This window comes from Dunckerocampus dactyliophorus, chromosome 8 (genome assembly GCF_027744805.1).
Source record: "Dunckerocampus dactyliophorus isolate RoL2022-P2 chromosome 8, RoL_Ddac_1.1, whole genome shotgun sequence".
NCBI lineage: Eukaryota > Metazoa > Chordata > Actinopteri > Syngnathiformes > Syngnathidae > Dunckerocampus > Dunckerocampus dactyliophorus.
The window spans coordinates 13,766,932-13,783,033 of record NC_072826.1 but is presented as its reverse complement, the minus strand read 5'-3'; the positions used below and the strand labels follow the sequence as shown (position 1 = coordinate 13,783,033).

At 44.4% G+C, this 16,102-nt stretch overlaps 1 protein-coding gene across 1 annotated transcript in view; it reads right to left on the bottom strand.

Annotated features, from left to right (window-relative positions):
- The window catches only part of tasora (transcription activation suppressor a), a 43,320-nt gene extending 27,660 nt beyond the window's left edge, over positions 1–15,660 (bottom strand). Inside the window, exons 1-22 of the mRNA XM_054784253.1 lie at positions 15,245–15,660; positions 12,633–12,778; positions 12,314–12,406; positions 12,147–12,219; positions 11,081–11,172; positions 10,838–10,969; positions 10,563–10,693; positions 8,424–8,455; positions 8,247–8,352; positions 7,606–7,709; positions 7,415–7,518; positions 7,225–7,297; positions 7,027–7,101; positions 6,368–6,555; positions 6,032–6,289; positions 5,787–5,961; positions 3,355–4,625; positions 2,896–3,256; positions 2,082–2,226; positions 1,836–2,031; positions 1,349–1,411; positions 437–988 (exon numbers count right to left, since the gene is read on the bottom strand). Of these exons, the coding sequence (XP_054640228.1) occupies positions 437–988; positions 1,349–1,411; positions 1,836–2,031; positions 2,082–2,226; positions 2,896–3,256; positions 3,355–4,625; positions 5,787–5,961; positions 6,032–6,289; positions 6,368–6,555; positions 7,027–7,101; positions 7,225–7,297; positions 7,415–7,518; positions 7,606–7,709; positions 8,247–8,352; positions 8,424–8,455; positions 10,563–10,693; positions 10,838–10,969; positions 11,081–11,172; positions 12,147–12,219; positions 12,314–12,406; positions 12,633–12,778; positions 15,245–15,488 (4,614 nt within the window). The 5' untranslated portion in view covers positions 15,489–15,660. The remainder of the gene's footprint in view (positions 1–436; positions 989–1,348; positions 1,412–1,835; positions 2,032–2,081; positions 2,227–2,895; positions 3,257–3,354; positions 4,626–5,786; positions 5,962–6,031; positions 6,290–6,367; positions 6,556–7,026; positions 7,102–7,224; positions 7,298–7,414; positions 7,519–7,605; positions 7,710–8,246; positions 8,353–8,423; positions 8,456–10,562; positions 10,694–10,837; positions 10,970–11,080; positions 11,173–12,146; positions 12,220–12,313; positions 12,407–12,632; positions 12,779–15,244) is intronic.
- Between the last annotated feature and the right edge of the window lie 442 nt (positions 15,661–16,102).

The following is a 16,102-nucleotide window of genomic DNA, read 5'->3' as shown; positions in this document are numbered from 1 at the left end:
ATTTAACAGATTGTGTAAGGAACTCAAACAATGCACTAAAATGAGCCAATTTAAGAAACAATACAAGCACTTGATGTTTACGAAGTACAAGGAAGAAGAGTTGTGAACCAAACAATGCTATGGCTAATCACTCCTGCACTTACTACTGACTCTTCATATCAGAGTGACAAATGTGATACGTTGACCGGATTGGCCCGATCTCGTGGCGGAAGACGAGATGATCCGATCAAAATACGGCGGATTGGCAGCTGATCCCGATCCTGAAGATCGGATTGGGCCATCACTACTTTTCACAAATGTTCATTGACGGGCCTGATGTTTTCATGCATTGATGGATACATTTTTACTGGCTTCCAAAGCATGCTTATTTTTAACACATAAAACTTAACTTCACCGCTTAATGTGTGTGTTGCCTTGGCTCCAAAAAAGTGCGTACGCCAGTGTCAATGCTGACTGCCTCCGCCTCCTCAGTGCCACTCTGCTCTGCCTCCTCCATCCCCTGCCCCACCTCCTCTTTAAGGGAGGTGCCATCAGCCCTGTCACTCATTGTGTGTCTCTCTCCTTTGCCATCGTCTGCTTTGATCCTCAACCGCGCTGTCTCACCATGCTGTCCTGTCTCCATCTCCATTCCTCCTGTCACCTCATTCCCCATCACTGAGAGACTGTTCCCTCCTTCCAAATTAGTCTCCTCCCACAACCCCTTGTCATTTTCCAGCCCTGAGTGGCTACACAGACTCAGACCAGTCTCACAGAGGGGCCTGATGTCTCCGCCCAGTTCCTCCTGCGGACATGGTCCACCTGGAGCTTGGGGGTCTTCGCTGAGGGCTGCCGCCTCCTTGGCTTGTCTGATACAGTTGATCCACTGTTGCTTGTTGAAGGCGTCACTGGCCTGAAAGCAGTGGCTCTGTTGCTGACCGCCGCACCGGTAAGAAACACGGAAGAAATTCTTGGCGGCAGAGAAGAGACAGCAGAAGGCGATGATGGTCAGCTAACACCTGTGTCATTAAATGAACACTTACATCTCAATGAGGTGTAAAATATTGTGCAAAAGTCTCAGGACACCACTAACTTTGTTTCTCTAAACTACAGTATAGTGGACCCTCTAAAGTCCAATGCTGCTGAGGTTGTGTGCCTCTAAAGTCTGTTCATCGCCCTCCATGAACCAGAAACTAACTAAATCCACATTTTCTTTCATATTTGTTAACAGTTTGGCCTTGGTGACATTGCTAAAACAACTCTTCTAATGGTGTCCTAAAACTTTTTTTTTAAATCTGAAAGCTACTGACTACGCTCGTTGTTGCTGAAAGCCCCTCTGATGGACCCGCCCACCCTCATCTCTCCATCCAACAGGTCCTCCAGGTCGAGCTCTCGGATTGGGATAGGCCGCCACCACGCTCTGGACCATCAGCATCTGTGGAGCACGCGCTTTAATCACTTGCGTTGTTTTGCAGAAGCAAGGTGAAAATAGCATGGTTGTAGATGACCAAAATGTATCCCAACCGGGCATCCTGCAGTTGTTCTTGGAAATGTCCTCAATAAGTAAGTTGTTGAACAGAGCAATCCGGTCTGTCATCAAAGTATTGTGTTAACATTTTGCATAAAATTAATGATTTGTAGGCCAAGGCATCATTTAGAGAAATTATTTTGACATGGGTACATCTGTTTTACCAGGCGATCCCAACATTTTTGAGTTAACACATCAACACGTGACGGAATAACCAAGGAGATTGTCTAGCTACTTGCTTTGCGCCCCCTCCCCTTCCCACTATAAAGACATCCAATGATATCTAGTACAAATACAACCTAAAACACTCCATACACAGTATTTTCCTCACCGCCTCATCCAGGTGTTGCTGGTCCAGGTGGTCGTTGGGAGTGTGCTTGAGGATCTCCCTCAGGAGCAGCGGGTATTTCACCAGCCGGCTGCGAGGTATGTCCAGGAAGTTCCACAAGTCCAACTTCCTGCTAAAGGGCGACTGGAGGCAGCGCTGCAGGAAGTCCTGGACTCTGTTATCCTGCTTCACCTGGTTGCTGCAGTAGGCCGTATAGGACGAGAGACACGGCAGCAGCAGGGGACACACAGACGTGCTTGCTGGTCTACATTGTCTCTTGTAGTCTCCACAACAGTTATCTGGACTCCACGACCCACCCAGTCAGTAAGGATCTGTCCAACATGTTCGGTGGACCCGTCTGGCTTTCTGGCCTCATGGAGGCGACTCAGCAGGTCTGACAAGAGACACAACTGACAGTGTGAACATCTACTGTAGCTCAGCTTATGCAGTATTTTTGTTTTTATACCTGTCGCAGTATTGGAGATGAAGTCTGGCGCCCTCTAGAGGGTGTGATAACTAAGTCATTCCTGAATATTTTTTTTACTTGCGGCCACTCAAAATGTTCAGTGGCATCAGACCTATCCATACGTATATAGTATGTATGTATGTATGTATTTATTTATTTATTTAGGATGCCCTCTATGGACAATAAAAGCAATAGTGTGCTATGAACAAAACTATGTTGTATGTAATATATAAAAACAAATCCAAGTAGGAATATTTGATATCAGGTCATTAGAGCCTTGAATATGTTAATAAATCATAGCATCAAAATTTTTTGACAATGGCAATTCCAAAATTTTTACCCCTCTCGCAGTATTGGGGATGAAGTCTGGCGCCCTCTAGAGGGTGTGATAACTGAGTCATTTCTGAATATTTTTTTTTACTTTCAACCACTCAATATTCACTGGCATCAGAAAAATAATCAACAAGTCACAACAACTAGAAGAATTTGGAATTAACAGAATTTATATAACTCAAACGCACAAGAACAAACTACTCAACTAGAACAAACTACTCAACTAGAACAACAAACAACCAGCGAGCTTTTTTTTTTTTTAACAATTTACACATACTTTTTGGCTATGTTTTTGGCAAAAGAAAATGCCACATTTGTCGCAAACGTTTGATGCCCGTAGCCGGTTAGTGCAAATGCCACATTGCCCACGTTTCTGGCTTTGTGGCGTGGCCACCACTGGGGCCTCTGCAGCCGGCTGGGGAGCTGCTGTAGTAGCAGGTTGAATCAATGCCATGCCCACTTCCTTCAGAAACAGACGCCGCCTGTAGAGTTTATGTTGATTCCACCCGGGGTCCACCTGAGTAAAGAGGGTGAATGCATTGAAGAGAGACACATCCAGCATATGATAGAATATGCACATGGGCCATCTTGTTGTCCTCCGGCGGCAAGAATATGTGGCACATGCCTGCAAATAACACACACAAAACAAAAAAACATCAGATGATGACAAATGACAAGACAGCTTTGATGCAAAGTTTTGAAAAAGACATAACCTGTGCTTACCTGGTCCAGGTGATCGACTGCCCCTTTACACCGATTGTAGTCCAAAATCATCTTGGGCTTTTTTTTGGGACCACCCTCCACCTCCGGTTTCCGGTGCTTTGTGCTCAGGAGCAAAACGTTCTTATTCTTTTTCGGGACGTAAGACACAAGTGTCATCTCGGGTGAAAAGGCGAAAACGCTTGACAATGGTTGCCTGGAGGTAATTTGCAGGAGCACTGCAGGAAGCTCTCCTTTGTTCTTTCTCACCGTTCCCACCAGTGACATTTTTTTTTTCTTCAGTTCCTTTGCCAGCTGGAAGGAGGTAAAAAAGTTATCCACTGTGACGGTGTGGCCCTCCAGCAGATCGCAGAGTTCCAGCACCACACGCATTCCTTGATTCCGCTCCCTTTGCGCTCCTGCAGCTTTGCCTGTGTAGATCTCCATGTTCCATGCATATGATGTGGCAGCATCGCAGAGGGTCCATATTTTTATTCCATACTTGGCTGGCTTTGATGGGATGTACTGCTTGAAAGAGCAGCGGCCCCGGAAGGAGACCAGCTGCTCATCGACACACACATCCCTCCCCAAGTTGAAAAATTTTCGGTGGAGGCTGTTCCACTTCTGCCACAAGTCACTAATGGGTGACAATTTATTGCTGTGGTGGCTCTGTGGCCTGGAAAGTTTATCATCAAAGCGTAATGCACGATTGATGTGAGCAAAGCGGCTGTGTGCCATTGTGCCATAAAATAGTGACCTTCCCCTTTTTTTATCCCAAAGACTCAAAGTTGCTTCATGTCGAGAGCGGTACATTCCTGCCAGGATCAGCAGCCCCATGTATTTCCACAGCTCCTCCACTGTGATGTTCTTCCAGCCAGTGATAGCGCGCTGTCCATGCAAGTTTGTCATTTCGACAATCTGCTGGATAATGTCGTCCGGGAAAAACAGATTGAAAGCAGTCTCGGGGCTGCTGATCCTGGCAATTGCAAATAGCGTTGGGCCAGGCCGTACGATAGGTGGCGAGATGAAGTACCTCGAAACATCATTTGTAGAGGACCACACAATTTGTTTGTTTTTGGCAAGCCATGGTGTGCTGACCTGATTCTGTTGTTGCTCCTCCGCTCCTTCTGCTGTAACCTCCTCAAAATCCTCCTCATCATCCTCTTCCTCCTCTCCTTCAAGTGGCTCATAATCATCATCGGAGTTGGACAATGCACAGTCCTCTGACACATCATCCTCTTCATCCACTGAGTCGGTGAGAAATTCCTCCTCCAACACCATTCTTCTCGCCATCTCTGCTCACCATCAGTCACAGGGAGTAAAATGGCCTTTGAGCCGTTGGACCCAATATGAAGAGTTGTATACAAACCTGACCATTCACTACACCAATGCGAGGAGGAAAAATTCAAACATTCTACCAGTACGAGTTGAGATTCAGTTAACAACTGCATTTTGAATTGTCATTATTATATGTGGGAGGCCTACTTTTTCATGACGCAGCGAGTATTGTGCCACCTTTCATCCCCACTGACTCCCATTATAAATCACAATTTTTCATGTTTTTTCATGCACTGCCACCTGGTGTGTTATAGTGCATTTCCCACGATTTATCGCTTCAGCGGGGTCTCAACTGAAGCCAGAATGTAACGCATGCTTGTTGAAAATCTTAAAAACCAAAAATCCAGCAGGGGGCACTAGAGTATAATTGATCATTTTTCTTGAACTACCTGATTGTCAAACGCATTTACTTGCAAAAAATTGCAAAAAAAAAAAAAAGTTTTCATGTTGAGGATTGATCTAACGGGCCAATGTGTGGACTCACGAACACTTGTGTGTGAGTGTGTGTGTGCGCGCGTTGCTTGTTCAATGGGACAGTATGAGTTGAGTTGACGTATGTGACGGTTGACTGTATGACGCGACTGTGGGAACAATCGTATGCGTTTGTACATGCACGCGCACTCTCACGTCACCCAGCGTGTGCGCGTATGTGTGTTGTTCTTGTCCTTTTGTGTGCCGCGCGGCCTCTGCAGACGGCAGCTGACCATGCACTCCAAAGGACTCTGCCTTGTCTGCAGGGCGCAAGAAGGTATTTGATGTGAGACTCTGCAGCGTGAGAATTAATTCAAAATGCAGTTGTTTACTGAATCTCAACTCTTACTGGTAGAATGTTTGAATTTTTTTCTCCTCTTATTGGTTCAGCCAGGAATGGTCAAGTTTGTCAAGTTTTGACATTTTTTGACAATATTCAGCCCTCTAACTCATTTTTTGATATGCTTTATATATGATAATATGATGAGTAACAAAGCAAAACGCCAGGGTTTGGCGCAATACAGCAGGAGGGTTTTAATCGCGCATAAAAAAAAACGGTGGTGTTAAAGGGAATTCCTGTTAACTCGTTAACGCGTTAACTTTGACAGCCCTAGTTGAAATAAAAAGCAGCTGTGGCATCAACTCACCTGACCGCTCCAGCGACACCTTCAAATATGCAAGCGTCCGCTGTGCTGTTTTCTGCTCCATTCTCCTCTTCCTTGCTGGACTTTTCAGCTCACCTACTCTTCCTCTTTCTTCCCGCCTCACTTCATTCTCAGCGTTCTTCTTGCAGGTCAACACCATGTCCATCAGCTGCTGCATCTGAGGGACCAAAACGTGATATAAACAAATTACAAAATGGATCGTGTTTAATTGAAATCAACATTTTTACCTTGCGAGTGTTGCTTCTGGCCACATCTTGCTCTCCTGCGTGACCCTGTTTGGGCCTGGCCTCCTGAAGCTCCATGTGTGCACAGTGCACCTCCACCATCGTCCGAGCCCGGCCAACAGCAAGCTGGTAGCAGCTGGGGCTGTGCAGGTAGGAGCGCATGTATCCATCAAAGGTCAGCTGGTGGTGTTTGGGAACATGAAACGGCGTTGCCCTCTTGTCCTCTTTTACATCGTACACGCCCAAAGAGTGCGGGCGCACCTTCAGCGAACAGAGGGAGGGATCAGCTTTAAGAACTGAACACAGTCTATATGAGGTCTTTTGGAGCTTTTAGTTCACCTTGCCCTCCTTCTGGCCTATCAAGTATTCCTGAGCATGCTGCTCCACGTCAGCAGAGAGCTCCACAGTAGGCTTGGCGCGGGCCTTGATCAGGGCATGATGCAGCGCTGGGATGAAGTGCTCCAGACCTGGCATCACCTTGTCACCAGATGAACATGGACCATCAAAGGAGGAGGCACTGCTGGATGCTTAAAAAAAAAAAACACACATCCATTGGCTTTACTGTTGTCATTATTTAATACATCAGTTAAAGACAATACGGTTTTGCATTGTGTTGTCTATGCTGACAAAGCCATTCTGGGGTCCCCCCCAGCTGTACCACAAACAATTAAGTAGAAATGCACACTGGAAGACAACCACAATGTATCCCACCTGAGCACTCCCAATTGTTTGACATTATGTACAAACACTTTTCTCATTCAGTAACATAAGAAACGGTAAAAAGGATAACACAGAAATCAAACGTTGTCATCGTTTCCATGCCGAATATTTTGTACACCTGAAATGTATTAAAGATCTAGAGTCACAAATTGACTTATTTAAACATATTGCGTTGAGGACTTTTATGACTACTGCAGCAATCCCCAACCAAAATAAACATACGGGCGCTTGTCGAGTTGGACATGTTTGTCAATAGTGAGTGTCCTTGTGTGACTCACTGGATTTGGCGACGTCTCTGCTTTCAGGGAAGACAAACAAAGCCTGAAGACACCTCTTCCAACCTTCTTCTCTCTCTGAACACCCAAGCAGATTAGGATATGTTTAAACAGACAGAAAAACATGTCAGTGCTTTATTCTCCATTCACAGTATGCCTTTATATGATTTAGCACTAAAGCCACCATTTCCCATTTCCTACCAGGAGGTGTGGACATCTGGACACTGGACAGTAGGAAGAGGAAGCCTCTCTCGGTCAGCGGGGTCACAAGAACCTGTTTGGATAGCGGAAACACCAATGACCACTTTGCACTAACTTATTTTTGTTCATTCACACAAACAACAACACTACCTCCTTGGCGGAGGTAAACATCACAATCCAAGACACCCACCACTCTTTTGACTTCAAGCTCCTGCAGCAGTGTGGTCAGGCCACTTGTCGAGCGACTTCTGTCAACCGCCTCCAGCAGGCTGCAGTGATAGCCGTGACTCACAACTACATACACACATATCAACGACAGATGGGTCAGAAAACGTTCAACATGAAATTGGTGCTGCACCCTTTGGTTGCACACGGCTTCACCTTCTTTGCTGCTGCTGTAGAGGTTGCAGGAGAACAGCTGCGCTGAGAGGAGCTTGGTCACCTTGTCGAGCCTCATCAAGAAATGCATTTTCAGCCTCTCGGGTCTGAAGGAGACAAGTCAAGTCGCATTTATTTTTGTGTATTAACGACAATAGAGGATTAATTAAGAGCAATAAAGTTATTATTAATACATTTATTAACAGTGCTTGATGTTTGTTTTTAACTGTTTTGCCTTTTCTTCACGTTTCCATCTAAGAAATTATTTACTGCCTTAGCAAAGATTCTAAGGTGCGTTCACAATTGTCATGTTTTGTTCAGTTAAAACTAACATCGGTGCGTTTGGTCATCAAGTGTGAGCGTGGCAAAAAAACAAGTGGACCAAAACCGCTTCAGAGATGGCCCATTAGTCCACTTGCAAGTGAACTCTGGTGAGGTTCAGTTCACTTGAGATCAAATGTGAATGCTAAAAAAAAGCAAGAAGAAACGAAAATGTGTAAGGAAAAAATGTCATGCTGTCTCTCTGCTCTGCTCTTCCTCTGTGTGTGTGTTTGTGTGTGTGTGACAACAGTGCTTTGTATCCAATGTAGAGTATCTCGTCACAATGTAAGAAGGTTCCAACCCAAAGTAGGATGCGTACTCACAGTTTGTGGGGGAGGAAGGGCAGCGCGGTGGAGCGGAGGGAGATCTGGAAGATGGTCTCATCACTGTGCACCAGATCGCCGCTCCACACTGTGAAGTGAGCTCCGTCTGAGAGACGAGACAACACTGTGTCAAAAAATGCTTGTGTTTATGAATGGCAAACATCAAAGACTTCTCACCTTTACTAGCCTCCGCCGGTCGGCTGTTCTGCCTGTGCAACACACACACACAAAGGTCACACAACATGTCAATGAAGAACTTCTTGACTTATAAATACACGGTGGCAAACCATGTTTCCAACTCATGCATGTTTTTGTGAGAGCTGGCCTCTCACATTTATCAGTACTGTGCACAAAACTTGGTGAGATAAATTTGATTTAGCTCTAAATATATACTGTATTGGGCCGCACGGTGGTCTAGTTGTTAGCACGTTGGCCAACGCAGTAACAGCTTGGAGATCGGGAAGACCTGGGTTCGATTCTCCCCTGGGCATTTCACTGTGGAGTTTGCATGTTCTCCCCGTGTGCGTGTGGGTTTTCTCCGGCTTCCTCCCACATTCCAAAAACATGCAGGTGACGTTAATTGGCGACTCTAAATTGCCCATAGGTATGAATGTGAGTGTGAATGGTTGTTTGTCTATATGGGCTGGCGACCAGGCCAGGGTGTACCCCGCCTGTCGCCCGACATCAGGTGGGATAGGCTCCAGCATGCCCCCGCGACCCTAATGAGGAAGAAGCGGTATAGAAAATGGATGGATGGATATACTGTATTTTACATTTGTAATACTATCTACAGGGGGGGAAATAAGTATTTTGCACTGCTGATTTTGTAATTCCCCCCCCCCTTTTTTTTTCTTTTTTTAAACTTTTGACCAGTAGTCTATATTCCATACTATATAAAGATGTTAGGAATGTGTATTTATTCTTGTGTTGTATAATATGCTTTGATTCTGTGCTTTTCTATCTTGTGGAGTCACTCGGACTTCAGTTTGGAAAAGAGTTGATGGTTTACCTGTTTTCATTTATGCTTACTGAATAAAAGAACATCATGTCTCTTTGATGTGTATTTATGTATGTATGTATGTATCGTACTTTATTAATCCCACAGCAGGGAAATTCACTTGTTACAGCAGCAAGCAAGATACGCAAGTAAAGAATACATAGTGACATAGTGGCTACAACCTGGTTCAGGTGGTGCAGGTGTTGTAGAGCCTGACAGCGGTCGGTATGAAGGACCTGCGGAACCTCTCCTTCTTACACCGTGGGTGTAACAGTCTGCTGCTGAAGGAGCTGCTAAGGGAACCCACAGTGTCATGTAGCGAGTGAGAGGTGTTGTCCATGATGGATGTCAGCTTAGCCAACATCCTTCTCTCCCCCACTTCCTCCACGGAGTCCAGAGGACCGTCCAGGACAGAGCTCGCTCTCCTGATCAGTCTATTGATCCTGCTCCTGTCCCTGTCCGTACTGCCCCCTCTCCAGCAGCCCACAGCATAGAAGATGGCTGAGGCCACCACAGAGTCATAAAAGGTCCGTAAGAGAGTCCTGCACACTCCAAAGGACCTCAGTCTCCTCAGCAGGTGGAGGCGACTCTGGCCCTTCTTGTAGAGGGCTTGGGTGTTGACGGACCAGTCCAGTTTGTATTAGATGATGTTGCAATCATTTACAGTCTCCCACATACTATATATAAAATACACATCCCATATAAGTATATGTCACATCCAGAAGTTCTCCGATGACACAGCCATTGTTGGTTGTGTTTCAGAGTGGAATGATCTGGAATACAGGATGGGCATCAGGGACTTTGTCAGCTGGAGTGAGCTTACCCAGCTGCAACTCAACACCAGCAAGACAAAGGAAATGATCATTAACTTCCAGAGGAAAACATCTCACTTCACACCGGTGAACATCCAGGGAGCGGACATAGAGTTGGTAGACAGCTACAAATTCCTGGGTGTTCATCTTAACAACAAACTGGACTGGTCCGTCAACACCCAAGCCCTCTACAAGAAGGAAAATCAAATCTAAAATCATTTATCTACAATAAATGAAATTACTGATCACAAATGTTTAAATTATTTTATTTGTGGTGACTGCTAACTGAGATAATAGATAAGCTTAAATAGATCCTGGATCTTACGGATAACGGATTAGTTGAGCCAGGATAACTAAGTTCATCCGTTATCCTAGTTTTGTGCGATGGGCTCCAGGAGGACTATTATTATTTATTTTATTATGATTAATTAATATTTTTGAATTACATAACATTGACCAACTACTTTTTTTAAAGTCAACAATCACTGTATTGATGGGGTGCTGTACCTGACAGGGGCCAAAGGAATGCTGGGAAGTAGAGAGTCTTTTCCTTTAAACAGCATGGAGACAACGGCATAGGGACAGACCTGGCGAGGTCGCGGTCGCAGTTCATCGAAAGCGTACTCGTAAAAGTATTGCTGAAAATAAACAAGGGATTCTGAATGTAAACAACTTCACAACATGGGTGCTTTTTGAGGGTCCTTTTTATCACTGTGATCATCTCCAACAATAATGAGGTCATTAAAGCTGCTGCGCGCAAGCATGTGAGCGAGCATGTTTACCTGCGTGAACTCAAAGGCGCGAAAGGAAGTGATGGAGGTGACGTTGCTGGCATTCTTGGGGAGGTGACTGTCAAAGCGAGGCGTGGGATCCAGCACATTCTTCATGTTGTCATCGATGCTCTTCACTTTGCCCTGAAAACACAATCACAGTCACCAAAAGGCAGGCCACAGCATCCATCCACCTCTCGTACGTTCAAGAGGCCATGCGGTTCACACAGGGGACGAGGAGTCGGGAGGCGTTACCTTCATCACTTTGAAGATGAGGATCTCGCCTGTGGCTCCTGGGGTGAGCGGATGTACTTGGAGGAGGTCTGAGTACCTGCACAAATACACTCCTAGGCACACATACACACAATCATGAAAAAAGACTTGTTATTGCGTACAGTGGAGCCTCTACATTTGGACGCCCTAAGTTGGAACAATTTAGAATTCAAGTTGAATTTTCTGAAAAAATACACCACTAACATTCTAGATAAACTTCCACAGCCAAACAGCAAGAAAGAGTAAAAGAAAAAAGAGAAAGTGTGATGATAACAATTGAGAAATTAAACAGTGATGTAGGAATGTGGCGCGCGTGCACACACACGCACACACAGAGCTGCAATGGCTGCTCAGTATAATGCAGCAAGGCAATGGAATGTACACAAAGAGACTCCCCTCCCAGGCACAGGCAATAATCTCCCTCTGCACATTCCGGACTGGATACAAGCCATTGTTTTTACCTTTTAATACGAAGGGCAGTTCTTTTTTTTTTTTTACTTTTTAAATGTGTTGTCTGCCTTGGTTCGGTACTGCATGAGGTACTAACCACCGAATCTGTATAGTCTGCCAGCTTTCTGCTCTGACGCTGCAAGTCACGTCCCACATAACACACATTCACGTGCCTTAGATATGTTTTCTGTCAGCTAATGACAGCGATTTGGAAAAGTTTTTCTACTAATATTAGCTATCTTTGAAACTGCTGTTCTATATGTGCACGCGGCACCGACATTTACGTGAATACCACGCAGCGGTTTATCTTATCTGGGTCGAACAAAATCCTTACAAAGATGAAATTGTAATTGTGACATACACAACACATTTGTTTGTTCAATCTGTTCTTTTCAACCACTGTTGGTAACAGATGCTAGTCGGTGGTGTTCTTATATTTTTTAGAGGAAAAAAAGCACAGTTCAGAGCCGAAGAGGGACAGCACCTTTAAGAACGTTCGAAGGTTAATGCAGATGGATGAATGAATGATCAGACACCACAGCAAATAAAAAGTAAAGTAGTCAACTACAGTTCCGCCAAGCAGAGGTATCGCTCCTACCTTTATTTGTGTCTCCCAGGAGCGACAGCCATGTTTGACCCACAGTCAGGCCTTTCTCACAGAGACAGAGCACCTACAACATCAATTATTTTTTTTTAAACATTGGATTGCACTTCCGCCTATGACAACTGATGCTATTTTGGCTTTTTGAACAAAACAAAGCTCACCTTAGCCTCTTCTGTCAAGAGGAAGCAGTAGCTCTCCTCCAGCTCTTTCTCCGTCCTCCCGTCAGCCTTCATCTCCCTCCTCTTCTCCACAAACTGACAAACAGAAACATTCACAATTGTAAAACAAAGAAAATAAAGCCAAACTAAAAAGAAAGATGTGACTTTAAATATAATAGAGAAACAACCTCTTTGCACATCCATCTTCCGTCATTAGTATTTACCTATAATGACTTTCCGGAAGCATTTTACACACATTTGCTCCACAAACACATCACTTAAGGGGAAGAAAAAGGAAGAAGAGGAAGAGAAAAAGGCACACCTCTTTCTCCAGCTGCTCGCTGTGGACCAGGCGGGGACAGCTGTAGGTGAAGCAGCCAGCGGATGCGCTGTCGATGTAGCCGGAGGTAAGGATGCTCATCACGCCATCGTACTCCCGTGACTCAGTGGAGATGTGCTTCAACAAAGCTGCAAGGATGACAGGACGACACAAGACTCGCTTTATTGTTATTCAGTCTATAAGCCTAACAAAGCATACTAAAAGAACACCATAGCAGCTGTGTGCATTAGTCAGGAGTTGTCTTATTTCTGAGGCAGCCCATAACTTTGTGACACGGAACAGAATGTATAGAAAGAAGTGTGAAAGAGAAGTAGCAGCACTTTAAAATAAATAAATAAATAAACAAACATAATATCGCATTATTAGCGCTTTTCTTGGGAGTTCGTTGACAAATAATTGTCGTCACAGTTTTTGTCAACAACTCTTTTTCCCCTGATGAAAAACAGGACCATAACTTAAATGCACCTGAACTGACAGTTTTGTCAACTAACAAAATCCAGTCATAATACAGACATAATTTTGTTTTGTAGACAGTTGGGACAAGCTAGCAGTATATCCAATCACAGCTATTTGAACTGCGTGTGAGAGGGGGGGCGGGGATGAGTTACGGAGGAGATCCAATCGTAGCTACTGTCTTTGCAGATAGGGCTGTTGGATTTTCCACCGCAAAACCACACCGTAAGGTCCAACATTGTAACAAGTAACACGCTGCAGAGTTAACATAAGGGAAGACATATGGACACATTTGTTATGTTATGCTGAACAAAACACTGTGGCAAAGGTGGTTCCAAGGAAACTATGACGATGCCTCATCCTTTATACTTAACGTTTAGTTGACTCATTTGTTTACTAAATGGTGACGACATCAAGATGGCGTGATGATGGAGCTGTGGAGGACACTGGAAGAATCCGAGTGCATGAAGGCATGGCAGAGAAGGCTGGGAAAGTGTGTTACACTCCAGTGGACAACTTTGGAGGGGGGGGAAACTTGTAGCTTGGAGTTGAAATATATCTTTTGTTGGACCTTTTCTGACAAAAGAACAACATGTGAAATGAAGTGCCCTGCTTAAGAGGACATTTTTAAATGCCAGCAGCAACTCAAAAATACTTTACTTTGAACAGTATTTTTTTTAGAATGCATAATGTAGGAGAGACAAAAAAGTGAGTAAAAACACCTTAATTACGTTTAGAACTACAAATAAACTTCAAACTTAGTTTGTTCATTTAAAATTGGCCATCCCTTCATCAAAATAAAAGAATTTTAATATTGTATCTTGGCAAGCGCCTCTCAAAGCCTAGACAGCGTAATAATTACATCCAGACTCACATCCAGCCTCCACCTTGTAGACTAGCTGTTTATTTATCACACATCGTTCTTCCGTCACAGGTAAGTGACCGAGTCCAATTGAGGCTTGAGTGTAATGAGTAGTCATTTAACGAACATTAAGAAACATTTTCGTTTTTCGATCCCGCTCTGTAAAACAGGACGAGATCCACCCTGGTGGCATCGCACCTCGAGGATGCGTGGATCTCCACTGCAGTGTGCAGCGGGAGCTTTACTTCCACTTTTAAGTTCCCAAATACCAGAAACTGTCCAACGACGCTAGAAAAACATGATACACTGATGATAGAGTCCAATGCTATAACCAAATATACTGCTCTTGTTTTATAATACAATTTTAAAATATTTTAAATTGTGTGATCATTGACTACTTCTTTGTTCGCAATGCGGTCCGAAAAACCAGGAAGAAAGCAGGGTTGTGATGTGGACAATAAACCGATGCGAACGGATATCCGAGTAGACCAGCGAGAGATACGGATGCGTCGGTAGCTCCTCCTGGATTGATAAGAATCAGCCATACATCCTCAGATGAATCCATTGTAAGCGAAAGAGCCTGGGTTGCCACCAAACGATTGTCGCACGTGCTCCGTAGCTTACGAAGACGTGGTAGCTAGTCACCACGAAAGATTTTCAACAGCAAAACAAAAATCAAAACTTCGGAACGTCTTTGGATTTTACAATAAGGACGGGAATCTCGACAAAAGTCTCGCCATTTGTGAGCTATGCAGAGCAGCTCTGCAGTCCACCGGTAGCACAACAAATCTTGGCCAGTGAGGCCAACAGAGACAAGCATGGTGCCTGTTTTTCTAGCGCTGCTGTTTTATCTTCTTTGGTTTGTAACTTGCTTACTTTTAAAATGTTGCAACTTTGTTCCCAACCCGAGTATGGGATTGTTTACTTTTTCATAACATAACATAAACAAGTGTAGTAGACATGAAAATCATTCAGCAAATTATTTCACCAGCCGGGATTATGAAAGCCATCTAAGCATTAAATAGATCTTATTGGGACGTGAAACCCCAAGGGGCTAATCGTCGCCTACCTGCAGGCAAGCTAACAGCTTTTAGCGTGGTATGTTTTTTTCTGTTTAAATATTTTCATTTGTGTTTTATGATGATGACGACTTAAAATAAAAGACAGAGCTATGTAACAGGGTGAGCCATGGGAAGAGTTCGTGTCGGTCTTGTAAAGCCAACAAACAGAAGAACTTTGATGAGAAGAAGAAAGAACAAGGAAGTGTCTTTTAACTCACCTTTCTTCTCCTTGGACTTCCTTGGGATGTGAAACTTGCCTGGTTCCATGGGCATGTGTCTCTGTTGGACGACCTGAGACACCGATTTGCTCCTCTGCGTCCTCCTCGCCAGTGCCCCTCCGGGAGTCTCACTGGTGGGATGGACCACATTCAGCTCGCCATCTTGCAGGCTAGCGTTGGCGCCAAACTCCGAGGACATCCTCCTCGGGGGACACGGCACCCTGCGCGCCATGCCGTATTCCATTATAGCGGCCTCCACACCGAGGACTCCTCTGCGGATCCTCGCTACCGTCCACAGCACCGCGACGTCGCCGCTGTTACCTTCTAGCAGGGATGTTCCGAGACACACACCAATACACAACAGACGCCATGTTTGCACCCAAGATCTTCTTCTTCTTCTTCTTTTTTTAGTTTAATGGCGGGTTGCAACCGTGACTTGAAAAGGTGCATACCGCCACCTAGTGTACCGGAGTATGTAACATGGGCCATATACAGTATCTTACTTTATGCTATCTTAGATAGTGAGGAGACTACTTATACTACTACTAATAATCATCCTAATAACAATACTTATACTAAAGTATTCTAATACTTATCTATATTCTATTATATAATCCTGTGTCCTTCAAATATTCTATCACTGCCCTCTGTATATCTCTTACCCCCTCCCCACCTGTTCCTTAGATACCCTCAATGCTCCATTCTCTTCCTGTCTTCTTAATTCTTTTCCATAACGTTACACGTTCTTCCCTATATCTCTTGCAGTGTAGTAATATGTGTTCTACGTTCTCTATACTTTTGCACTCCATACATACTTTTGATTTACATTTCCCTATCAAAAACATCTTGTCATTTAAC